The 27987-nt window shown below is 41.6% G+C and overlaps 2 protein-coding genes across 2 annotated transcripts in view; one reads left to right on the top strand and one right to left on the bottom strand.

Annotated features, from left to right (window-relative positions):
- Positions 1 to 272: 272 nt before the first annotated feature.
- Positions 273 to 16086, bottom strand: LOC108792393 (vomeronasal type-2 receptor 26-like). The gene is made up of 6 exons (XM_018563161.1): positions 15938 to 16086; positions 15456 to 15747; positions 12761 to 13001; positions 8660 to 8745; positions 5329 to 5452; positions 273 to 1201 (listed from the first exon to the last, which is right to left on the bottom strand). The coding sequence occupies exons 1-6, from the start codon at positions 16084 to 16086 to the stop codon at positions 273 to 275; spliced, it is 1821 nt and encodes a 606-aa protein (XP_018418663.1).
- Positions 16087 to 18149: 2063 nt separating this feature from the next.
- SIGLEC1 (sialic acid binding Ig like lectin 1) overlaps positions 18150 to 27987 on the top strand; it is a 98820-nt gene continuing 88982 nt past the window's right edge. Inside the window, exon 1 of the mRNA XM_018563159.1 lies at positions 18150 to 18231. Within this exon, the coding sequence (XP_018418661.1) occupies positions 18150 to 18231 (82 nt within the window). The remainder of the gene's footprint in view (positions 18232 to 27987) is intronic.

Below are 27987 nucleotides of genomic sequence, written 5' to 3'. Positions count from 1 at the left end.
TTAAGAAATACTTTGCTGGGCGATGTATATTTGTTTGACCTGAATTCATTATAGAGTTTAGTAAGTTGAGAAAAAAAATGATTGTTTTTCTGAACTTACTAAATTATATTTCTCAGGAAAGAGCTGTAGACGTAGTGTTACAATAATTGTAAGTTTAATTGTGCCGTAAAATAAAAGAAATACATTGATATTGATATTTTTCTATTTATTTTGTTTGTTTGATTACAACAGACATTTAACTTTAATTGTAAAACTATAAAAGATGTAAATGCCTATGGTTTTATAGGCTCTGCTTTTATTGAACGATTTGTCATCACTTGTTTTCTGATGTTCAGTTTAGGTTTCATTAATATAACATAGCACTTAGGAAAAAAGATACAGCATAATATTGAAATGCTAGAAGTCAGTATAGCAAAAATCTCTACAATGACCATCTGCTTCCCTTTACTACTCAGGTAAACTGCAATGGCACAAGTCCAAATACAGCAGAACACCAGCAGGCTGAAGGTGATGTATTTGGCCTCATTGAAGACATCCGGCAATGTCCTCACCATGAAAGCAAGTACAAAACTCAAAGCTGACAGAAATCCCATATAAGCCAACATCAAATAAAAGGCTAAAACGGAACCTTCATTACACTGAATGATGATTTTCCCAGGATAAGAGTTCACATCAAGCTCCTGAAATGGGGGTGAGACCGACAACCATACAATACTAATCTGCACTTGAACCGTGGAACACATCAGTAGCACACGGTTTGCCAGTTTGATCCCTAGCCATTTTCTCCAGGTACTGCCAGGTCTGGTAGCTTTGAAAGAGATGCAAACCATAATAGTCTTGGCCAGGACAGAAGAAATGCAAACAGTATAAGTAATTCCGAAGGTGACTTGTCTAAGCATGCAAGTGATGTCTACTGGATGACCAAGGAATAAGAAGATAGAAAGTAAACTGAGCTTGATAGAAATAAGAAGAATTAAACTGAGGTTCCGATTGTTAGCTCTGACAATTGGCGTGTCTCGAAACGCTATAAAAACTCCAAGAATAACGTCAGCTATGACAGCAAACAACACGGATATGACTGAAAATGTTACAGCTGAAATGTCTTTTTCCAGGGAAAGAAATTCCGTTGTTTTAGCAACACACTTGTCTTTCATCTCATTAGGCCATTCCTTTTCAGGACATTTGTGACAATTTTCACTGTCTAGAAATAAAAAACACAAAGTTAATCATGGACTTCTAGGAGTCATGTCATAATCACTTCAAGTCACTACAAATCGGCAGTCTGTAAAAATCATTTTTAAAACATGATTTTTGAGATGCTCTGGGGAATGTGCTGAAACTGTGCAGATATCATTGGGGTTTCTGGCTAAAGTCTATGCTTGCTATCGATGTATGTGTATCTCTGCTATTCAACCCTTCCTTTGGGGGGCATTATTATCAGTGATAACAGGTCCTCTCCAAGTTAGGAAAGGAATTATTAGGAAGGAGGACCAGAGCTACGAGACAAGGCTACTAAATTTAAACATGTTCACATTAGAGGTGAGGAGATTAAGGGGGGATATGATTTCCATGTACAAAATGTTCAATGGTGGTAGCAACATTAGCGATAAACTGTTTAAAATTAACTCCGTTACAAAAACTAGAGGCCACCACCTAAAATTGGTGGAAAAAAAATTCCAGCACAAGGGGCGAAGGGGGTTCTTCACAGTAAGATCAGTTAGGGTCTGGAACTCACTGCCACAGGCGGTGATTTCAGCAAATAATGTGGAATTGTTCAAGAAACTTTTGGACGATTTCTTAAGGGACCGTAATATACAGGGGTACAGGTAATATACAGGGGTACAGGTAATATACAGGGGTACAGGTACTCCTAGAATGAGATCCTAATAGGTTGGACTTGATGGACTAATGTCTTTATTCAACCTCAAATACTATGTAACTATGTTACTATGTAACTATGTAATTATTGCATCACTGCCTATTGGCAGCCAGAGTGGCCATCTCTAGATGCTGGCAGTTATTTCCTCCACCTGCACTGGTTAAATGGGTGCAGATTTTGAATAATATGTATACGATGGAGACCCTGGTTGCATCTGACCAGAATAGGAGTGATTGGGCCCTTGAAACCTGGCCTTGCTGGTTGACTTTCAGAGAGTCTCTTGACTTCAAGCAGTTGACCTGCCAGTAACCTGACCTTTACCACCTTTTTTTCGTAATAAAGCCCTAGGATCTTGGGCATCCTTGGGTTTCGGAACTCCAGGAGGAAGGGGTGTTCATGAAACAAGTTTGGAGGGATTCTTCAGGGGAAATTTATGCCATTGCAACTTTGTTCTCTACCCTACAATTTCTATTTCCCCCCTTACTAATGTTTTAGACTTGTTATTTTCTTAAATGCCTTTAACTACCTCTATGGATCCTAAAGTACGCTCACGATTTGGGTCTTGGGCTTGTTCAACCATTTCAACATTGACCTGAGCCATGTTTTCTATGTTTCTGATGTTTTTACTAGGTTTGTTGGTGTGTGAGATTAGAGATACTTGAGTTTTACGATAACTGGAGATCCAGACACACCAATGTTACTACTTTTTCTTCCAATATGCTTCTATTTGCAAGTGGCAATGTTTTGACTTTATGTGCTAATTTTGTATTCCTTGTAAAACTCAGTAAAGAAGAGGCTGAATGAAAGAAAATATATATTATTGCACAGTAAAATGTATTACTTGACTATCAATATATTTTTTTTATATAGCTCGCTTTTACTCCCTCCCTGCCATAGCAGACATTTTAAGCTATAACGCCATCAACTACCTGAGCTCAAAAACTGTTATACAACATCTACAGTAAATGGCATGACCTAGACACATGAAAACATTCACAGACATAGGGGTTGGTTATTCTTTTATGGGCTTTTCATATTTATGAGATTATTTTTGTTTGAAATTCTGCTTTAAGTAGTGCAACTCCCTCCTTGTTGGCCTGCCTCTACACAGGTTATCCCCCTTCAGTCTATCATGAATGCTGGGGATAGACTCATCCACCTAACCAACCGCTCAGTGTCTGCAACCCCCCTCTACCAATCTCTCCACTGGCTTCCAATCACCCAAAGGATCAAATTAAAAATATTAACAATGACTTACAAAGCCATCCACAACTCTTCCCCCAGCTATATCTTTCTTGTCTTAAAGTATCACTCTAACCGTCCTTTCCACTACTCTCAAGACCTCCTGCTCTCTAGTTCCCTCATCAGTTCCTCCCATGCTTGCCTCCAAGACTTCGCTAGAGTCTCCCAGCATCTGGAACTCCAAACCTGTCCAGCTATCTCCTACTCTATCTGCCTTTAGGTGATCCCTGAAGACTCATCTCATCAGGGAAGCCTATCCCAACTCTAAATAACCACTGAACTATCACTTTCTCAAAGAATTCATCCCCACACAGCTACCACCTCTCATGGGCAGAGCCCTCCTAACCATATTGTCTTGATTTGTATTGTAACTGTAATGTCTTCCTTATATTGTAAAGCGCTGCGCAAACTGTTGGCGCTATATAAATCCTGTATAATAATATAATAAAAGGCAAACTTTACATATCAGATTGTCAGCACACTGGCCATTCAATGAATTTCAAGTACAATAAAATCATAGGCTGGGCAAGTTTGGCTTGGAGGTAACCAGAGAATTTTTTATTTTATTTTCATTTAAATATTTTATTAATTTTTTTTTCAAGGAAATACATAGATGACAGAAAAGGGAAAAGAAAATACATGCCGTTGCCCTTATTATACATGTTACATAGATGTGTTTGCAACATAAATACAGTAGGTGAGTAAAACAAGTAAAATGCAATTATACTCTATCATGCTCTATTATGATATTAATATTGAAATACCAAGAGTATCTCACAAGAGGAGTGCCACTAGGACCTTCAATTACCGGTATTTGTTTACTTTGTTGCTTACCAGAAATCTTGATTCTGATGCAAGTAGTGTCCTCTACTCCTATCTGGATTCTTGAGAAATCATTATAAAATACCAGTAGACCAGGTAGGAGTATAGGCTTGAGGTGGGTTGTAGAATGAATAAGGCAAGGCGATGGGCAGGGGGGGGGGAGGTAAGGTAATATCTCTCAAACAGTCAAAGTGGTATAGGTATGTATTACATCACGAGGTAACCAGAGAATGTAATGATTTGCCAGAGTCTGATGAGGTGGACTGGCACTGGTAAATGTTGCAGTGGAGCCTGTCGTGAGCCACTTACCTTGAACAATATACATAATGTTTCCTGTGGAGTTGTGTGTGCAAGGTGGATTTGTTCATATATTAAGATTGTAAGCCATCAGGGGCAGGGCCCTCCTTACCATCTTGTCTTGACATGTATTGTGATTGTAATGTCTTCCTTGCACAAACTGTTGGCGCTATATAAATCCTGTATAATAATAATAATAATAATATTAAAGACTATTGTTAGCATGTGTGACTCCCTGCCCTGGTCACAATCACATTCATTATTGTATGTTCTGTCCTGACATCACAAGCTGTTAAAGGAACATCAACTGAGGCGGAATCTCCCCAATGGGTTCATGAACAGCTATAACATTTTGCCAAAAAAGATTTACTTTTTCCAAGTCTTTCCAAAACCAGTTGGGCTTGAACAAAATCTTGTTTTTTTAAATGTCCCTTGTGCATTCTTGGATATTTAAAGTTAAATTAGATATACTTTATTTATGAAAAATGCACATTTTACTTTGCTTAGTGAAGAGTCCCTATATATTTTCTACAAGGCAATTTTCCATATACCGTGTTTCCCCGAAAGTAAGACCTACCCCGAAAGTAAGACCTAGCACTATCTTCAGGGATTTCTGTAATATAAGACCTACCCCGAAAATAAGACCTAGTTCGGTGGTAGGTCTTATATTACAGAAATCCCTGATAGCGCTAGATCTTACTTCCGGGGTAGCTGCACCGTATAATTACGTTTTACATGTCACGGCCGCAGCTCCCTCCCCCCGCCCGCCAGCACGCCCACCTTTCTGGCTCCATGGACGGCATTGGAGCAGAGAGCGGCCGCAGCTCCCTCCCGCCCCCCGCCAGGCACGCCTCCCCGCACGCCCACCTGTCTGGCTCCCTTGACGGCAATAGTGCTGAGAGCGGCCGCAGCTCCCTCCCCCACGCACGAGCGGAGAGCGGACAGCTGCAGCCAGGTACACGTAAGACATCCCCCGAAAATAAGACCTAGTGTCTTTTTTCGTGGAAAAAAAAATATAAGACACTGTCTTATTTCCGGGGAAACACGGTATTAATTACTTTATAACAGTATAATTTTGACAACTGTACCTGTCACATCAGACATCTCTCCTTCTGAACACGGAATACAGTCATAGCAACATATATGGTGTCCTTTTTGTTTTACCTTTCTGTATCCTGGTAAGCAACTCGAAGTGCACCGACCACATGGAAACTAGGTCACAGGGAAAAAAGAAGAAAAAAAAAGGTATCTTAAAAAATGCTTGAGCTTTGCTATAAAATGGCCTCTGCTTGTATTATATCTGAATTTATATGAAAGTGGATACTTAGGGGGTTATTCACTTAGCTGTCAAAGGCAGTCGAGTGAATTACCAAGCCAAAGTTAAGTGAGCCGAATGCTGTTCGGCTATCCACTTCAGCCTTGCACGGCTGATTTCAGCCAAACACAGACTAAAATCAGTCATACATCAGCTGCCTTCGGTCAGCCGAACATGCCAAAGTGCAGAAGGAGTTCGACTCAGCCGATCCGACATCTAGATCGGCTGAGCCGAAGCTGTGGCAGCTCATTCGCTGCCGTTCGCCCCTATTCTCATAGGGACTGAACAGCAGTAAGTAATTGAGCGAATGCCGCTCGGCTGTTCTGCTCGGTACCTCTGAGGTAGTGAGTAAAATAGAAAAAGAGTTAAATGAATGGGAAAAAAAATGTTGAAAAATTATTTTTAAAATGTGAAAAAAAGAGGAAAATGTGAAAAATAAAAATATTTTAAAGAAAATAAAAATGAAAAAATAATGTAAAAAACGACACAACCCGACCGCATGCAACAAACTCCCGCCGCATAATGAAGCATCTGACAGATGCCGATAAAAGAAAATTGGGGCGGAGCTAGAGGTGACATCACCACTAGCACCGCTCAACTGTTTCCTTTTGGACGGCACCTGCCAGAGTCTTCTAGCAGGTCCCGGCCAATGAATGACAGCATTGTTTAATGAAAGATCAGCATCCCCAGGTCATTTGGGGATGCTGATCTGTCATTACAACTGGGCGGAGTAAGCCATGACATCACGACTGGCTCCGCCCAGCTGTCATTTGCATGGAGATGGCTCGGCTTCAGCCGACTTCTCTCCACGCTTCGTCTGTCACTACGGCTCAGCCGAGCCGAAGCATATGCGTTCGGCTCGGCTGAGCCACTCGGCTGCCTTCGGCTGCTGTATGGGCTATTGTGAATAGCCCGTACAGCAGCCCTTCGGTTCTACTGAACCAAAGGGCTCCAGCGGCCGAAGTGAGCCGAAGGATCAGTCGAAGCTACGTCTGGATCTTTCGGCTCATTTGTGAATAACCCTCTTTTAGTAATTATTATAATAATTATTATAATATCAATAGTAAGCTGGGGTTTGTTGACACCACTATATTCCATAGTGTGCATCATTTTAACTTTAACAGCTTTGCAGTCTGAATGTACCGTAGCTTCCTTTTTATTGATTACTTGTTGTCAAATTGTTGCATGTTTTTTAACAAATTTTTTTTCATGTTCAAGCATTCCCATGGCTTCATAATCTCTCTGTTATCACATTAAAGTCTGAACACAGCTTTTTTAAATAATTATTTGTAGTTATTTTTCATGCATTTTTCATGCATTTTTTTATCTTTGAATGTGCAAGCACTTCAGCACCTTCCCAACCACCCATTCTCCAACAGCATACTGAGCCATGTGGGGGAAGGGGGTCTGCAGGCAGAGTGGCATGGCCTACGGCGTGTACCTTCTGACCCCTTTTTCTTCAGAAAGTCCCAGAGAACTGCTAAGAACTGGGCAGGGAGATATTGTATGTATGGCCCTTACCAACCTGTGATGCTCTGGCTGGCATCTCTCTCAGGTCTTGGCAACCAGTGAGCTGCAGGTTGTTGTGCTTTTCATTTTTTATTGCACCCCAATACACTAAGGCAACGCAGCTCTGACGTACATGCACTGAAGCACCCAACAGCCCACTACCGAGTGTATTTTTATGACCAGTGCCACAATGTAATGTGAATATAAGAGTATAGAGTATAGAGTTATATCTCCACAGCTGCCAACCAGATTCCTACTTACAGGGCAGGTCTAAAAGTAATTGGTGGCCGTCCAGTTCTTAGTAAGAACATGTTACCACATACTGTATAGCCCTTAGGGGAATATTTATAATGTACTAGCAAATCTTGTATATCTAAATGTCTAGATATGCTTGAATTTACCAGCTAAAATATTCACTTGCAGTACAGTGAATATGAATATGAGAGTGTAGCAAATTGTCCACTGGAATCAATGGTGTTTTATATGTATATACAGTAATACCTTGGTTTACAAGTAACTTGGTTTGAGAGTGTTTTGCAAGACAAGCAAACATTTCTGAAAAATTTTGCCTTGATATACAAGCAATGTCTTGCAATAAGAGCAAAATTTTGTAGAAAAGCGCCACCCGAATAAGGCTGTAGCAGTGCGAGCGATTAATCTGTTTAACGACAATGCAATGTCACATTGGATAGATTCCTTGTTAAGGTTTCACGTAATGAAAAAGATTCCATTGAGTCAAGAGAAAGCAGTGATTCCGTTAGTGACAGTGAAAGTCGTCCTACACAATAATCCTCCTCTCTCTTGTCCCCCTCACACCGGCCACAAAGGTACCTGTAATTGGTTTATTTTTCTTTATATTTTGTACAGTATTATATTACAGTACAGTATTTTTGGGTTGTGGAACGAATCATCTGAATTTCCATGATTTCCTATGGGGAAATTCGCTTTGATATACAAGCACTTTGGATTACAAGCATGCTTCCGGAACAAATTATGCTCGTAAACCAAGGTATTACTGTATACATAGGGGGGGATTTATCAAAACTGGAGCAGACAGAATCTGGAGCAGTTGCCCTTGGCAACCAATCAGCATCTCTCTTCAGGTTGCTCAGGTAAGATTTGAAAATGAGAGAGAGAAGCCGATTGGCTGCAGTGCAAATGTGCTCCAGATTTTGTCTGCTCCAGTTTTGATAAATTTCACCCATAGTATGTTCTGAATTTGTATGAGTGTATATTTTTTTACTGCTATCAAAAAGGGGCTGATCAGCCTAGTATGTGATGTGTACTCTAGCCTACTATGTGATATGCACTCCAGGGGGTCTCCCCTGGAAAAGCACCGCCCCCATCCCCAGGGCATGTAGCCTTGTATGGTGCAGGAGGTGCGGCACACACTCGCCCCCCCTTTCTTGCTCTGCCAGGCTGCTGCTTGGATTAAGGGTATTTTAGGGGGGACCCCACACTTTTGTTTTGCCTTGGCATTGGGGTCACCCCTTAACCTCCCTGGCGGTATTCCCGAGTGTGGCTCGGGGTTAATCTTCAGTACCAAGAGCGGTAACCCCGAGCCACGCTTTGGATAGCGCAAAAGTGTCACGTACCTTGTCCTTGCGAGCCCGCGGTGTCCTTTGCTGTGTGCGCCCGTCCGATGCCGGCATTCTGCTTTCAGTTTCGTTTTCGGGCGTCACTGCGGGGGCGAGCCGGTGGGAAATTCAAAAGTAAAACATGACATTTACACAGAATACACAGAATACAATTTAACCCCTTCGTGACGGGAGACGTACAGTGTACGTCCTGTCACTTTGTGCCTATATGACTGGCCACGTACACTGTACGTGACGAGTTATATCAGGCTTTGTAATGCCGGTCGTGTTTCAAACTTTATCATATCTGGGATGTCTACTAGACTCTTGTTTTGGACAGATTTAGGTGAGTTATTCCTCAGATTTACTAAGAATTACAGGCCTACAATATAAAACAACAAATTTCCATGAAAAACAGTGTACCGATTTGGCATGCAAAAATCCTCCATAATCATACCGCCAGGGAGGTTAAATACCTACCAGACCTAAAGGGTCTGGTATGACTTTTAAGGGGAACCCCACACTTTTTTTGCCATTGGGGTCCCCCTAACATTCCTACCAGACCTACGGTCTGCTATCAATTGGGGATGGGACTCCACTCTGTTTTTATTTTATTTTTTGTAACTTTTAACAAATTGCATATGTTTAATGCCTGCTACACTACCTCTGGAAGTAGTAAACGGAATCACTGAACTGAAAGCTTTTAAAGAAAATAAAAAATAAAGTGAACGTCCGGCTATTCACTCTCTGCTGCTATTTGGAGAATAGGGATGAACTGTAGTGAAGGAAATGCCAAACGTTCACTTCAGATTTTGCTCCCAGCTAAGGTGCAGGTAGGTGAAGCGAGCTGAAAGGCAGCCGACTAAAAATGGCTATTTGCGGATGTAGTGAATAGCCAGATGGGCTTCGACTCGCTTTAGCTCAGTTCGGTTATTTATCCAGCTGCAGCTTAGTGAATAGCCCCCTAAATAAAAACGTGGGACGTTTCCCAACCATCCCTGTGATATCATTACTATTAACATGTGCAGTTTCATGAACCACATCCACATTTTGCAGTGGCACATAAACATGCAATATGATAAACCTTTGTAGCCACCGCTCCAAGCTCCCTCCTGTGATGGACTACAATCTCACATTTAGTTTACTACTTTGTATTGAGATTGTAGTCCATCACAGGAGTGAGCTTGGAGCAGTGGCTACTTTTACAACACACACAGGGACCATGGGGAACTAAAGTAGCCCCCCTCCAGAAGGAAGGACGGTGTCAGCACCAATTCAGAAATGATTTGAGGCTCTACAGCCGAGTGATACACAAATAAGACACATTTTTGTTAATAGCGAAGGTACTTGAATGTATTTTTAAGATTTACCACCGGAGTTTAGTGTCACTTTAATAAGGAACAAAATGATACTACAATGTGACAGTTTAGATTACCCAACAAGACAACAACATTTTCTTACTCTGTTATTTTTCCAAAATATTGCCTGTGAATTGACTAGTTGGTTTTCAGGAAGAGATGTATTAAATGGGACAAAATGTTTCCGATGAAAGACACCATGAGTTTTATTCAACGTAATAAACTGGTTTAAAAGACTCAGTGAAGTAGGCAGCTCTCCTTTTTCATTAAAATAGATTTCCTCATTGAGGGCATCTTTGTAATAAACTCTTTTTAAATAGTTGCTCACCTTTTAAAAAAAAAACAAAAAACAACAGACAAAGAAATGATATACAAGAGAAGTTGCCACAAATTTGGTCTGTAGAAATTATTAACAGTTAGATATGTGAGAACCAAATGATTCAACTTCAAAACTATTTTTATATAAATAAATATTTTTATAAATATTTCCATAGCAGGAGGGTCAGCAAGTATGTGATCTCCTTCTATGTCAACATCATTCTGCCAGAAAATATGATCCGCTTTCTAAAAACACCGACCCATGGGGACATTGTATTAATGCATAACAACATGAATTAAACATTTTGTTTCTGATTCAATAATTATGATTCATTTTCTAAGACAAGAAGACAGCGATCTTGAAGAGGTGGCTACTTTACAACACACACAGGGACCATGGGGAACAAAAGTAGCCACCCTGCATAGGGAAGGACAGTGTCAGCACCAATTCAGAGATGATTTGAGGATCTACAGCCGAGTGATACACAAATAAGATAATTTTTTTAAATAATTAAGGTGTTTGAATGCATTTTTGAGATTTAACTCTTGAGTTTAGTGTCCCTTTAAAGGTCCAGGAGCCATTTAAAACCACAGCACCCTTAAAAAGAAGATTTAGGGGTCTATTCACAAAGATGCCGAAGGATCTTGCCGTAGCTTTGGCTGATCCTTCGCTAGCTTCGACCCCAGGACCCCTTCAGTTCATTAGAACCAAAGGGCTGCTGTAGGGGGTATTCACTATATATGCTTCTGCTCGACTGAGCCGAGGTGAAAGCCGAAGCTGGCCGGCCGACAGCCTACTACTGATTGCTGGGCGGAGCCAGCCGTCATCTCACGGCTGGCTCCGGCCACTTGCACAGACAGATCAGCGTCCCTGGTTACCAGGTAAACAGGGACACTGATCTCCAGACAGCCCAACTCTCCCAGACGCTTCAGGAGTCTCCCGCTATTAGATAGCGGCTCCCGGCCGCCCGGGAGAGAAACATTTTCTCCCGGAAAGTTTTACTCTGCTCGGTAGAGCAGAGTAAACCTTTCCCTGCTCTGTTGTCTTTTTTTTTTCTTCTGACATCGGGGTTGCCGGCCGACGTAAGAATAAAGAAAACAAAACAAAAAACAGCATAGAAATGCATAGCTACATTCCTATTGGCTATTTCAATTTGCAATAGCCAATAGCCAACTAGCTATTGCACCCGCCCACTGCTGCTGTGAATCAGCAGAGGGGACCTTAAGTTCTCCATCATGTGCCCTTCTAGTGATTGACAGCAGCAGAGGGCAGGTGCAATAGCTAGTTTGCTATTGGCTATTGCAAAGGGAAATAGCCAATAGGAATCTAACTATGCATTCCTATGGTGGTTTTTCTTCTTTTTTTTCTGACGGCAGCAGAACGGCCCAGCCAATAGAAAACAGTTGGGCGGAGCTAGCTGTCACTGCTAGCACCGCCTAATCGTTTTCTATTTAATTTTTTTTACTTTTTAAACTATTTTTCTATTCTGCTCGGTACCACAGGCATTCGGCTATTCACTCACTGCTGTTCGTCATCTATGAGAATAGACTGAACAGCAGCGAGTAGCCTGCCGGAGGTTCGGCTCAGCCGATCCAGACTTTTTCTGCACTTCGGGTCGGCCGAACATGCTGAGCATGTTTGGCCGACTCGAAGCCAGTCGCAGCAAGCCGATGTACGGCTGATTTTAGTCGGTGTACAGCTTAAATCAACCGTACAAGCCTGAAGTGAATAGCCGAACAGCGTTCGGCTCACTTTACTTCGGGTCGGTTATTCACTCGGCTGCCTACAGCAGCTTTGTGAATAGACCCCTTAGTCATCCTTATTGACTCCAATGCATTTTGCTGAAGCCTTTTCTAATCCCTATTTTTTTCATACTCACCTTTTCAATATTGTATTTATCTTTGAGTGAAGTTTTAGTTTTTGCTTCTGAGCTATACATGCTCCCAATTGCATTTGCTAAACTGTGTACAGCAGTGTAAATATTGTAAGGAGATTTGTCATTTTGAAAAAAATGTTGTGGTGAACTAAGTTCCTTCCCGGTGCAGTTATGAAGACCTATGCCTGTTAGTTTTGGTAACAAAATATTCTTGAATCCATTTTTTGAGAAGCACCTGAACATAGTTATCCAAATATCCTCCAGTAACATGTCATGTGGACGAACTGATGGATGAACAATCGAGGAGAATTCACTAAAACCCTTGATGTTATGTTCTGGAGCAGAAAACAACAAACTGCAGTTAAATGGCATATAGACATCTGCAGGTAGGATGTACTCCGTGCGATCTGACCATGAAGAGAAAAGTATGAATGTTTTGTCAATGAAAACATGCGGTTTTGTAAAGAAAAACACATCATAATGAAAGGTATGTGTTCCAGAGATGACAATAATATCTGTGGTTGATTGCTTTATAATCATGTATGGATGTTTCGAATCAGGCCTACCTGATAAACGGATCTTGAATTCAATACATATTTGTTGCATTTCTAACTGTTTGCTCAGTTGTTGGAGTTCTTCTTCTCCTCTGTCATCATCCGATGAAATAATCCCAACCCAATTCCATCCGAGGTGATGTAATAATTTTGCCATTAAGCCATATTGCATTTGATTATTTTGAACAGTCCGAAAGAAGTTTGGAAAGAAATGTCTGTTACTAAGAACTGAATCGGTCGCGCCATAACTGATCTAGAACAATATAATAAATACATAACAAATTACACATATATATATTTCTACACACATACCCAGATAATTCCTACTATTAAAGGATTTACATTTTTTCAGTACCCGGTATCCAGAACCGGGATGAAGCTATGGAACTCAACTCAGTTGCATTGTTTAGAGCAACCTTTCTCAACCTGGTGTGCCTTCTGTCTTCCTCGGGGTTGCCTCTTTTTCCCACAAAGTCATGCCGCTGATGTGAAGAAGGCTCCTACTGTGAAAATGGGGGGAATCTGATGGCTAGATCCTTCAGCTCCTTAGTTAATAACCCTCTATGTCTTTTGAGCACTAGATAGCACTGTAGTGGAATGTTTCTGAATGTATACTTATCTGTGAGACAGAGGAAGTTATCTGTATATATGTTTTCTTCTCTATGGTATATATGTTTCCTGTTTGATGATGTATTGCTATATACATGTATGCAATGTTCTTCTAAACAAGTAAAACTTAATTTTCTGCATGTGAAAGCGGGTGGGTCCCACAGCAGGTTAGGGCGTTGGCTCAGGCTAAACAGATTTCAATTCATGCCTACAGGTGGCCGAAATGGAAATCTGGCCCCATGTGATGGCTGTAAAAAAAAGAGTATGCATTGATCATTTGAATGTTTCTATATACTTATAAAGGTATAGGGCAGTGTTCCCCAAACTCTTTGCCATGGGTCAATCCGGTTCTCAGGTATTCCCCAGATGATTTCTGGGTATATTCCTGCTCTAACATGTGCAGCCATTGAATGTATTGGCCAGTAAGATTATTTGTTGCTACAGCTTTCTTGCCAACTATCTCAATAATAAATTCAGCATCACTTACAGTGTTTTTTTGACATTTTTCTTTTTTAATACGTTTAACCGCTTGCTGTCGGGCCATCGCAATTAGACAGCCACAAGGCTTGCACTTAAATGCGGGTGCACACCCAAGGAAACGTTGTACATTTTTTTACAGCCTGCAATGCCTGTTTACTTACAAGCGTTTGGGCATCTAAAGACTTGCCTGATCACTTGTATGGTGCTGGATAAGTGTGCAGCCCCCCCATCCACCAATGCTGGCTATTCTGAACTCCTCTGTCCCCTCTGTGGACCCAGTGCCAGTACAGTTGGTCTCTGTACTGAGATCGGAGGTAGATCAGCACACTTCCCCCAGCTGATTTTCCCTCTGGTCACTAAACACAGAAGCAAAGTGTATTACAGGGTGTCATTTCTCCGGCAGCTGTAGCCAGAGAAGAAGCTGATCAAGCAGATCTGTACTTCATCAGATTCTTTGGGGTCCCTAGGTGACATTAACCTCCTTGGCGGTATTCCCGAGTGTGGCTCGGGGTTAATTTGCAGTACCATAAGCTGTAACCCCGAGCCACACTCGGGAATACAGCATAGCATCTCTTACCTTGTCCACGATCCCCGCTGTGTCCTCCGGCCGATGCCGGCATCCGTCTTCCGGGTTTCGTCCCTTGCGAGTGTCGCAGGGGGGTTGAACCGACGGGAATGTTAAAAGTGAAAAAAGATAGAACAAAAAAAGAAAAAAGAAATAAAATAATCAGACCGCCAGGGAGGTTAGGGGTCTAATATATCCCTTATGTCTCTATAAAGAGGACCTGTCGTTGTCTCTGTGCTATCACATGGGGGCATGTTAAAAAATTAAAGAAGCAGATAAAAAAAATAAAAAAATTAATTTTTTTTTTAAAGCCGGTGCCCCCATACATGCACATACAGATTCAAACACACATCAGGTGAACCTTTGTGCACAAAGGATGATTGCGCCGCACAAAATGTTGGAGTACGAGCAATAATTCTAGGACCATCAATCACTGTTAACACTACATTGATGAGTAGTTGCATATGGTGGATGTGGGGTTTCTTTTTTTTTTGGTATTGTTATTAGTTTTGGCTGTTTCTTATTTATTTGTGTTATATTTGTTGTTAATTTTTTTGTTTTATATTGTCTGTTTAAAGAAAAACTTAAGAAAAATTATCTGATTTAAAAAAAAGAAAATTGATGAGTGGTAAAAGCTTTTAAAATGGTCACCTTTGACCAATTTTGGGTATGGTAGATTTTTGAGATTCCACAAGTGCACGCAATTTTAAAGCTTGTCATGTTTGGCGTCTAATTACCTGATGTGACCCCGTCTTTTACATTTTATCAAAAAAGTGGGTAATAATAAATGTTTCATAACATAATGTAGGGAAAATTTTTTTTTTTTCAATGTCAGTAAATTTTTCTTTCTCTAGTAAAAAAAAAAAGCCCCAATGGTGATTATCAGCTCTACCTGACCCCCCAAAAATAGTATAACATTGGTTTTGGTACAGCATTGCATGACTAAATAAATGTCAAAGTACCTTAGTGTTGAATATTGAAAAATGGTCTGGACAGGAAGGGGGTTAAACACACCGGTCATCAAGTGGTTAAAATAACATGAGTGTCACTTGCCTGACTATACCCATAAACATGTAAAAATTTTGCCATTGGGACAGTGGTGCTGGAATGTAGATCTCCAACAAAACCAATTAGTTTTCCATTTTTCATACAGGAATAATTAGGAACCGTCTTTTTGTGTCCAGACAATATCTGCATGACTCCTCTTATAGCTTTATTTACATTTCCGCAAGAATCATGTACATGATATCCCAGAGTAATATTAGGCAAAATATCCGATCTTCTATTAATCTCATCCACAGCAAAAATAAAAGCCAGGAGATGTCTGTACTCTCTCACATTCACACTATAGAGAAAAACAAAAACAATGACCAATTACTATGAACGCCACACAATCATTACATGAGAATTGAGCAGCATAGAGATAGACACAGAGGGGGCGTGTCCTGCTAATGGCGGAGTAAGTCGCAAGGCTTGTGAGCTCCCTGGTACACCCGACTTACAGACGATCTAACATTACTTATACCACACCATACAGTCCTACCTGACAATGTCTAAGCGCAGGAAGGATGGTGGACCTCCATCGCAGCAAGGCACCCCGTCTTGCAGCGGTATTTCTCTTCCACGCAGACCGGGACCCGCAGCCGAGGCCAATCCAATATGGCGCCGGAAGCTGGGCCGCCATCCTCACCATGAGGCACAGAACGATCTCTTTCACCTGCCCCCAGTGAGAGGCACCGGGCTCACGATCACCTCGGATGTATGACTCGGATTCCACTGATGGTGATCAGTACCCAGCCCGCAACCCTCCATCAGATGTACCGCGGGAGTTCCGGGCCCTTCTGCAATACTTACCTACAAATGAGGACTTTGCGGCCCTAGTCACGAGAGTGGAGGCCGCACTCCAGCGGGACTTGCGTAAAGTGCGCCAGAAGGTACAGGCAGTGTCCGTGGAGGTGTCCACGGTTTCAGCGTCCTGTGCGGCGATTGATGCCCGGGTCCAGCCCCTCGAACAGGCCCAGCTGGGGCCCTCGCACCAGCTCGCGACCCTCCAATTGCAAATGGAGGACCTGGAAGATTGCAACCGTCGCCAGAATATTCGGATCCGGGGGCTTCCGGAGGCGACCCTACTAGCGGATCTTCGCTCCTCAGTCCAGGCCATCTTCGGCTCGCTCCTGCCCGACTCGGCACCGGACTCCATCCTGATAGACGGGGTGCATCGCGCGGTCGAACCCCCACCAACGAATGTTTCCCGCCCGTGAGATGTTCTATGCCGCCTGCATCGCTACACCATGAAGGAGCATATCCTAAGACAAGCATGGTTAAAGAAGACCCGTGGAGTTCGATGGGGCCCCACTGCAGATCTTACCGGACATCTCCCGTAATACCCTCCGCCGCCGGGCCCTCATGCGCCCTCTCCTGGAGGCGATTCGGCGTGCTGGAGCCATCTACCGGTGGGGTTACCTGATCCGTCTGCATGTCCGCAAAGGAGGCTCCACGTTTTTGGTCCGCTCCCGGACGGATGTGCCTGCCGTGTGTGAGTTCCTCGGAATTCCTGCCATACAACTGGCTGGGCTTCTTCCCGGAGGACCAGGCCGCTGCACCGAAGCCACGCAGAACCCGACGGGCCCGTCGTTCTCCCTCTCGTGAGACTCCAGCCCGACCAACGAAGCTGTGATGGAAGCAGCGGAATCCTGAAAGGGATGAGATTGTTCCTCGCTTTTCCCAGCCACCCACTCCTGCTCTTGTATGCACTGCGGACTTGGCCTTGTACCAACTTCGGGCCTCTGAGTAATGAGATGCCACTACCTCTTACTGCCTTCCCGGTTCCTGCCCCACTTTGCCTCATACCCGCTCATCCTGGACATCCAAGGGGCCGCATGTCACCCACAGGGTCCCGATAAGGTTCTCGCCACACGACTCCTGCCATATCTCCCCTCTCTGATATCGGGCTTGGCCCGGGCATGCTCTCCTGGATACTCGCCCTATACTCTGAGCCCACAGCCAGAGTGAGTGTCAACGGTACTCTATCTGACTACTTCAACATAAGTAATGTCACCAGACAAGGATGTCCGCTCTCTCCCCTCATTTTCACCCTGACACTCGAACCGCTGCTATGGTCAGTACGGGCACATCCAGACATTCAGGGCATCACCGTGGGTTCTCACCAACATAAAATTGCTGCCTACGCAGACGACCTACTGTTTTTTATTACCTCCCCTGACACAGCGAAACCAAACCTGGTATCCGCCCTCCACCAATACGGCGAACTATCCAATTTCCATGTTAATACTCAAAAATCGAAAGCCCTAAACTTGACGGTACCCCCCCAGATGTTAACACGTATCCAGAAAAACTTTCCCTACCAATGGTCCCCCACCTCCCTTAAGTACCTAGGAGTACGGATTCCTCTGGACCTAACGCAACTGTACAGTCTTAACTTCCCTCCCCTACTTCTGAGGGTCAGATCGGACCTGGGAGGGTGGGCCCGGAACACATTTTCATGGACGGGTCGATGTAATGTTGAATGTTGAAAATATCCTTCCACGCTTTCTATATCCCTTTCAGGTCCTTCCAATAAGTATCCCAAATTGATAGTAGAGGCAGACCTGGAATCGCCAGGCTGCTACGGCTCTCCCTGAAGTCATCAATCTGTAATAAATACCAGGAATCGGGTTACAAAGTTCTAACCCGCTGGTATAGAACTCCCCACAGACTTCATCAGATGTATGGCGAGGTCCTGGATGTATGGTGGAGGTGCGCCTCCTCCCCTGCAGACATGCTTCATATGTTCTGGTCCTGCCCGAGACTGATGTCCGTTTGGACTCAGGTAAGGCAGATATCCCAGAAATTTACAGACATCAAATCCCGGAAGATCCGGCATTCTTCCTCCTCCACCATAACCACTTTCCATTGAAGGGGTACTCCCGCTCAGTGCTGGTACATTTACTAAATGCGGCACGTGCATGTATACCACTGCTGTGGAAACAGTAAGCCCCACCATCGATCAAACTCTGGTTCACTAAAATAAACTACATTCGTACCATGGAGGACCTCACCAGCTCAATCAAGGGTACCTCCTCCAAATTTGCGACCACGTGGTTTTACTGGAGCAAATTTACCACAACTTATCATGTTTTGCCGAACCTAAGAAGCTGATATGCCCAAATCTATCAATCAATCCGAGGTAATGCACATCAACAAACCTAAAGCATGTCACTCTGGTCCACAGGGAATCGCCACGCTTTGAATGGTTACTTTGACCGAGGTTGTTATGTGTTTCCTTCCTTTGTACAAGATGTTTTCTTTCACCCCAATGTTGTACCGATTTTGCTATGTTTTTCCATGCACAATGGACAAAAATGTTCAATAAAAGAATTTATAAAAAAAGAGATAGACACAGAGAACTTCCAACGTTTTGGAAAGGTGAGGCTGGTCACGTTTTTAGGCGGTAGCACAGATTTTTGGATTGATTTACTGTTTCTGGAAAATCTGGAAAACCAAGGAGGTTATATAAAAATAAAGGACACTATATAATTCAAGTTGTATATTCCTGTATCATAAGTGGCTAAATCTTTCTTTTTACTTCATGAGTCTACTGTTGTCCCCTTGCACAGTAGCACTCGTATTGGGAGTGGAGGGGCACCACCAGGAGCTAATTAGTCTCTGCTACATGGACAGGTGTTGATAAGTAATATCTAAAACAAGCTCTTGGAATAAACACCCTCCTGTTTAGAAAGTGTGTTTACCCAACATATCAGGGCCGGTGCACACCCAGGCCATCTGTGACCATGCGGCAATCGTGCAGGATACCGCGCAGATTGCTGTGCGGTCACAGAGTCGCCCATCGCCAACGGTCGCCCTGTGGGTGCAATTATTTTCTAAAATAGCCGTGCATCATGTATCGCAACAAAAAGGTACATGCACCTTTTTTCTGCGATTGCCACGCGGATGTTACCCCATTGCAATCAATAGGGCTGTGCGGCAAATGCTGTCAGCAATTGTGCAGGACCGCGCGATCCCAGATCGCTCAGGTCTGCTCCGGGCCTTAAAGTTACAGCTGTCCACTGATCTCCATATACAGTATACACAGCCTGTCCAAAAATAGGTCACACATTCTAATATTTCATTGGATTGCCGTTAGCTTTGATTAAGGCACTCATTCCCCATGGCCTTCTTTCAATAAGCTTATGCAATGCCACGACATTTATTTCCATCCAGAGTTGCATTAATTTTTCCCCAAGACCTTGTAGTGATGATGGGAGAGTCAGAGCTCTGCATAAAGTCTTCCCCAGCACATCTGAAAGATTCTCATTGAGTTTAGGGTCTAGTCTATGTGGTGGCCAATCCATGTGTGACAATGATGTCTCATGCTCCCTGAACCATTATTTCACAATTTGAACCCGATGAATCCCGGCATTGTCATCTTGGACTATACCCAATGTGCCACACCAGGGAAGAAAAATTCATCTGATGAATCATCCTTCATCTTATTCCATTTCACCAAAGGTGTGTATCACTCCACCAATTACTGTGTAATGTGTAAGTATCACCGTGAAATTCTGGTCACTCAGTATATCCAGGTAAGCAGCTGACCAAATTTCTTTGGCACATAACTTTGCTGAACCTAGTAATCATCCAATGGAAGGCTCTGACCTATTTGCTTAGCTAAATCTAAGTGGTGAATTTTTTCGGCCAGGCAGTATATACTGTGGTAATATCCCTGATGCTCCAAGATTACATTTCAAATCACAGAAATGGTGATCCCACCCTGTGGCTGCTACATTAAAACTCCTACAAATGATAAGCAAAAAGTCCTGTGGACATGTTTCGTTCACAGGACTTTCTCAAGGGTGCACGTCCTGTAGACAAAACATGTTGGGGTTGGACTCAGTGACATAGACTGTAGACTTTATACAGCGCTTGTGTAAAAAAGATGTTTTCGATCCAATAACCGATTATGCCAAAGTCAAAGAATCATCCTTCATCTTATTCCACTGCACCAAAGGTGTATATCACTCCACCAAATACATTGTGGGGAATGTATCAAAGCACTTGCGACAGTTTTAGCCTCTTAGCCTGTCTTTAGCCTGTCTTTCAACATGTGCCCCTGTTTTGACCTGAGCTTGCATTACTTTTCCAACTGCATGTGTTTTGCACCTGTTTTCATCAGAGCCTGCACTACTTTTTCAACTGCATGTTTTTTGCACGTGTTTTGCACCTGTTTTAATTAGAGCTTGCACTACTTTTTCAGTTGCATGTTTTTTGCACCTGTTTTCATCTGCACTTGTTCTGGGGCTGTCTGAAACTGGAGCACCACCTAAGAAAACATTTACAACTTAAGAAGTCCCCATGACCACTTCTTCAATATGCTACAGTTAAGCTTTTTGCCTGGAGTTATGAGTCTTCTTTCCTGGAGTCTATTAAAGCTCATTTATCAACAACTTATTACACTAGCATCATAAATCTGGCACAGTTATATTCCGTGCAAGTTCAAACACTCGTAATTGCTATGATAAATTCCCCCCTGTATGTGTAAGCATCCCCATGAACTTCTCTCTCTTTTGAAATGAACCTTACCCTTGACATAGGACCCTAATTTTATAAATGGTCTCTGTATATACATTTGAGGATATATAAGCATTCCAACCCTATATAAGCCTTTGTTTATTGGAACATCTCCTCAGCCAATAGCATGTACAACACAAATAAAATCCATAAAGTATTATACTTTAAAAAAAAAAAAGAAAAAAAAAGGTAAAATCAATTATACTCACAACATTTATGCAGTAAGAACCAGTGTACATGGTATAGTGGTTTCTCAATGATTACAAGGATCTTCCTGATCCTGACACTTGCCCATATCCATTTTGTTTTAATATTTCTTCTTTACTGATATTGTATAAAATAAGAGTATCAGTTTAACATTTTAATGGGTATAGGACTGCGCTTTGTTGTATTGGTCCAGTTTTGGGCACCAGTCCACAGAAAGGATGTCCTTGACTTTGAAAGAGTCCAGAGGAGGGCAACCAAACTCATTAAGGGGATGGAGGACCAGAGCTATGAGACAAGGCTACTAAATTTAAACATGTTCTCGTTGGAAGTAAGGAGATTAAGGGGGGCATGATTTTCATGTATAAAATGTTTACCGGGGATAGCAACATTAGCAACAAACTCTTTACGATTAACTCCATAACAAATAATAGAGGCCACTATCTAAAACTGGTAGAGAAAAAATTTCAGCACAAGGGGAGAAGGGAGTTCTTCTCAGTTAGAGAGGTTAGGGTCTGGAACTCGCTGTCACGTGCTGTGATTTCAGCTAAGAGTGTGGAATCGTTCAAGAAGCTGTTGGGCGATTTCCTCAGGGACCGTAATATACAGGGGTACAGGTACTCTTAAAAATGAGATCACACAGGGACCTATACATACCCACACATGAGTAGAGCCATATACATGCACACAATAGGTTGGACTTGATGTCTTTATTCAACCTCAAATACTATGTAACTATGTAAGTAAATAAACAGATGCATTGATTTACCGGTGCGGCTAATTGTTTGACAGGAGTTCCTTTTTTGTGTACAGTGTATGGTGACCCCAGTCAGCACGCATTAGTGGTGAAGTTTTTTAAAATGACAAATACTAATACGGAAAAAAATGCTTACTGTGAACAGACATTTTGTGGTAAAGACACATTATGTATTCTCCATGTATAGACAAGTGAATTGGAAGTGATTATTCCTCCTATGATGACATCTCCTTCCTGAGAATATTCATATTCAAATACAAATCTTCCCATCTCAAGTTTGCATCCAGGTGACGTGCCCTGAGCCTCACACAGGCAAACTGTTATACCAAACAGCAAATAAACCATCTGATATATATCCATGCTGTGTCTCTGTTCTTTCATTTTTCCATTATATTATTCATAAGGGAATGTCACCAAAAGAGAATATGTAAGAATATACCGTATCTTATGAATTATACTGCCAATGGAAACATAACTTTTTTTAAAATTATTATTTTATATGCTGAAAAAGTTAAATATATTTTTAATCATTTAAAGTGTATCAAACCCCAGTGACGAAAAGGTAACATGTATGTATACCCCATATACCCCATGTATATATGTTCTTTGTTTTGGATAGAGTCGAAAAATGCAGGAAATGTGTTGAAAATGGGCCTGCAGGTCAGCAATTTTTTTTTCATCTTCACTTCCACTTTAACCATTTTGCTGCAGGAGCGGTTAGGGGGGAGCATTGAGGAACCCTGGCCTTGGGGCAGGAGAGAGAGTAAACCCTTTTGCTGCAGGAGCGGGTAGGGGGGAGCATTGAGGAACCCTGGCCTTGGGGCAGGAGAGAGAGTAAACCCTTTTGCTGCAGGAGCGGGTAGGGGGGAGCATTGAGGAACCCTGGCCTTGGGGCAGGAGAGAAGGTAAATCCGGCCCTGGCAGTGGAGAGAGAGTCCTCTTTTTTTAACGTTTTCCCAGAAACCTGCTGCACTCCTAACCGGGTATGCCTGTCAGCGTGGGTGCTCGAAGTGACCGCGGATGGCGCCGCCAATACTGAAACTTGTTAAAGATGTCACCAGCACACCATATTAAAGTGACAAACACGTCTGTTTAGTGACGCTTCATGTAAAAACAAATAACAATGTTGTAATATGGTGTGCTGGTTACATCTTTAACAAGTCTCCTTTTTATGTGATTTTCTGACATCACATACTTCGAATGTTTTTTTTATTATTTTTATTATTATTATTCTTAAATAAAGCAACATCACCTCAATCTGATTCATTATAATTTGAAAACAAAATTGGATTGAATTTGGGGAAACACTTTTATTGTGTTGACCTATTTCAATTGCTTTTGCTTGATTTGTTCATTGCAAACAGCTGAAAGTCTGTACATTTTGCCAATAAATCTGATTGGCAAAGGGGGTTGAAAAATGTTGATTACAACTGTAGGTTAAGACAGTAATGCATTATGTTAGAAAATTATGGTCTGCTTAGGATAGATCAGGAATATTGGAGTTAAATGCCAGCCAAGAACCCTAGATGCAAAATAATTGTTGGGGACAACCTTCATTTCCATAGGTCATTTTATGCAGAGGTAGAATGTGATCAATTTGTTTTTCTAGTCTGCCATAGTTGGAGATGAAGATTTCTTCCAGACTATCAGAATTGCATTTTTTAGCATAAAAGAAGAGCATTAGCAGAAGACAAAGAAAGGAATAAATCTGTGAATCCATCAGTATTCCTATTAGGCAAACCAAAGGACAAGAAATGTTTAGTAGGCCCAGGGATGTTTCTAGGAAGCTAGTTATTGCCGATCAATATCTATGAATATAGATTGAATAATTCCGGGTAGGAGGGATTACCCCACAACAGAGCATTAGGGGATCTTCCCCAGTTCTCTTTACAGAAGATACAGTTGACAGGAGAGAGTAGATTAATAATGTTATAGATCATAGTGTGAGCGGGTCTTTATGAGGAATTATGCAGTTATTTATTGGGAATTAGCAATGATATTGATAGTTCTGGCAAAAACTTCATTTTAATAACATTGACTTTGAGGGATGTCCATCCATTGTTTTTTTTATAAGTAGAGTTTCAATAAGGGGGATATATTTAGTAATTGGCAATTGGACTAATATTTATCCCAGTTTATCTTAAAGCCAGAATATCACCAAAACTCTTCCAATATATCCAGTAAACTGTTCAGGTTGTGATTAGGATCTGACCAATAGATCAGTGTTTCTGTATATAGGGGTATGCGTTCCTCTAAGGAATATACTTGTAGTCCCTTTTTAGAGGGGAAGGAGCGAATCAGTGCTGCTCAACTGCCAGTGCAAATAGAGTGTATGATAGGGGGGATTCTTGGTACCCCTATGGATGGGGAACGGTTAAGAGATGTCATTATTAACTCTAATACTCAGACTGGTGAGGTGTACAACACTTTTACCCAACAAATGAGATTGGGGAAACCCCAAAGAGTTGTAGAACTTGGAGTAAATAGAGTTATTTACACTATCAGAGAACTTTTGTGTGTCCAACACAATCACGACCCTAACCTCAGTGATCGGATGGGGAAAACTGCATATTTATAAAAGGTCTGGGGTTATTAGGTCTGGAATAAAACAGGCATGATCACTTCCTATAAGCGAGATGATGTATTTATTCAACTGTATCGAAAATAAGTTGGCGAGGGTTTTAGTGTCAACATAAATAAGGTAGATTGGACAATGCAAATCACACTTTGTGGGATCCTTGCCCACTTACAGAATAAGTATGTACCAGAGTTTTCCTCAACAAAGGTGGAAATCAAAGGTCCAATGCTTCATTAAATGTGCCGAGTAGGTGTACACTAAGTTGCTGGCTATATTGGGAGTGCAACTCTGTTCTTCCTATGGAGCATGGTTGGCAAACACCATTTCAGGAAAGAGTTGCCTCACGTTCTGCACTAATCTCAGCACATAGTTGCAGGGGTATAATTTTGTTGAGATATGTATTGGGGTCTTCCATGGAGTATTGAATTCTAGACACATATAATTCTGAATAAAAAGCAATGAAGGCATTCAGAATGTAAAGTGGCCACCACCCCAAAATCCCACCTGGGATGGACTAGAATCTCAATACAAATTAACCCCTTCGTGACGGGAGACGTACAGTGTACGTCCCGTCACAAAGTGGCTATATGACTGGCCACGTACACTGTACGTGCCGAGTTATATTAGCCTCTGTAATGCTGGTAACTGCTGATTCTCAGCAGTTCCAGTCATTAATTAATGCCTCACTATTGAGACATTCATTAATGAAATAGTTAAGCTTTTTTAAAAGCTTCTTCCTTTCATTAATGAAAGAATGAAGCCTTTACATTCAGATACGGGTTCGCTAAATAGCGATCCCGTATCTGACAGCTGAAGATAGCAGAGAGGTAGCAGTGACTCACCTCTCTGCTATTCGTTTTGACAGCTGGAGAGCCTGGCCCGATGTTAAATGATACATTTCAACCACTAGATACAAAATGTATCTCGAGTGAAATGTATCACTTCTGTATCACTTCTGATCGTCTAGGAACGATCAAAGACCTTTAGTGAGATCTGATTCTGACATGCTGTCAGGATCAGTCTCTAAAGTTATTATTAGCTGTTCCTAAGCTTGGAGCAGCCTGATAATAACTAAAAATTTTAAAAAGTTAATTTATTAAGCAGTCATAGTGATTGCTTGATATAAACTGACAAAAAAAAAAATATTTTTTTTTTACACTTATTTTTTTTACAAAGTGTAAAAAAAAAAAAAAAAAGTGTACAAAAAATTAGGAAAATAAAACGTTTATATATAAATATATTTGTATACTATAATTATTATTAAAAAAATTCTAAAAATAATAATAATAATCAAAACTTGCTGCTGTGGAAGAATCACACAGCAAAAATGTAAAAAGTGTGTCAGTCATTTAGGAACAGAAACTAAAAACTAGCTCAGTCATGAAGGGGTTAATGAACTAAATGTGAGATTGAAGTTCATCACGAGAGCGAGCTTGGAGTGGGGGCTACTTTACAACACACACAGGGACCATGGGGAACAAAAGTAGCCACCCTCCAGAAGGAAGGACAGTGTCAGCACCAATTCAGAGATGATTGGAGGATCTACAGCTGAGTGATACACAAATACGATACATTTTTGTTAATAGTTAAGGTAGTTGAATGCATTTTTAAGATGTAATGCCTGCACTTTAAGTTAACATATGCTAGCAATCTTCTAGCTTAGAAGACAGTAGAATTTTTCAGCCAGATGGAAAGTGGTACTGTGAAGGGAACGTTCAAGGGTTAATGGGGCATGGTGGGTAATCTCCCTAGGGAAAAAAAAATCAGAACTCAACAAATATAGTAGATTAGTGGGGGAGCAAATTCTATTTGTAATTAGTTGTGTTTTTCATTTCCAGAAAAAGATCAATAGGTTTTATTGTTACATCCTCCTCTCACAAAGATATTCCACAATATAAATCACATATACTCAGTAAGAAAAATTAGAACATATGAAAACCCAAATCACTAAAATCGCTGTAACTTATTGAAAGCCTTAATATTTTATTGTGAATTTAAAAGAAATTTGTAATCATTTTAAACCTTCAGCTTTTTTTTTTAAACATTTTTTTTATTTTCAGTTAAAGATATTAACAGTCAATTGTACATATTCTTTGGCCCAGTAAATCAAATACATTCAGTTATCCTCCAAAGGTTACATCTCACCATAAGCATTTATATTCATTTGTAGAGTGCGGAGTTATAGATTCCTCCAAATTGAATAAGCATGTGTAGTAGACCCTGCCTTCTCCATATCCTCCAACTCTATTCCCTCTGTCCTTCCCCTCTTAGTGGGTGGAAGAGTAACTAGAATAGAAAAGGAGTGAACCGGCCTGATCATAGGTAACACAATACATCAGATGGACAATATATAGACAACATTCTGCCCCGATCAAGACCTGCGATTGACAAGACTAAGTTCTCGTGGATCCAATGAACTAGATCTGATATCTATCCCTACAAGTTCACCCTTTATCCTTAGAACCCTTGGAGTATTCCTCTATCCCTTCGTAATCTCGGAATACCTTATGTTTACACTAGGACACTGACATCTTATAGCGTCTGAGCTGATGACCATCGATCATGTGGCATTGATTTAATTCGCTCCCCTCAGCTGTTCAAATATAGCACTTGATGTATATTTGAATGGAGATAGAAATTTCTCTTTTTTCGCTTGAGTAAAGACTATATTGATATATGGCAACCACCTGTCATAGAAAGAGGAAATTTTCTTATCATCTGTCAATAGCATTTCTGCGTCTAATTTTTCCAGATGGAGTAAGTTAAGGAGGTCTTACGTAATCCCTGAACGGTAGGGGGATTAGGAGCCAGCCACTCTCTCAGGATGCCTCTCCTGGCAGCCAGCAGGGCAATGCTAATCCACTGTCTAATGTGTCTACCAAAATCAGCAGGTTTATCCCAGAAGTTAAACAAGATTAAGAGAACTTCCACTGGTATCTGACGGCCCACTACCAATGCAATGAAGTAAATGACCTTGGCCCAGAATGTCCGTATCACTGGGCACCCCCACAGACAGTGGAAGAGGGAGGCTGCTTTTAGCTGGCATTTGGGGCAATGGTCCAGATAGTCCTTGTCCAAGCCCTGCTTACGTTTAATCTGAAATGCATAATATGCCCTATGCATAATTTTGTATTGTGTTTCTCTCCACTGCTCATTGACCATGACTTTACAGGTAGTGCGATAATCTTTTAACAATTTTTCAACTTTATGTTCTGTAGGAATATCTTCCTGCCATTTAACTTTATTCGAGTCTGTCAGGGGGAGAACATGGACCTGTCTCAGGTGTGAATAAATGTGTGAGATAGACTTTTTCCCTTTTGAGAGAATCCTGTCCATGAGGGATCTAGTGGAGGAATGGTGACGGGCATAGTTCAACTTTTTCATATTGGCTGTAATTTGTGCGAAGTAAAGGTAGTCCTGTGAAGCGACTTGATATGTGGCTCTGAGTTCAGGGAAGGTTAACAATTTTCCAGTTTCCT

This window comes from Nanorana parkeri, unplaced genomic scaffold (assembly GCF_000935625.1).
Source record: "Nanorana parkeri isolate BGI_ZX_2015 unplaced genomic scaffold, ASM93562v1 scaffold637, whole genome shotgun sequence".
Classification (NCBI taxonomy): domain Eukaryota; kingdom Metazoa; phylum Chordata; class Amphibia; order Anura; family Dicroglossidae; genus Nanorana; species Nanorana parkeri.
Note: the sequence above shows the minus strand (reverse complement) of the source record. Positions and strands in the feature narration are given on the sequence as shown.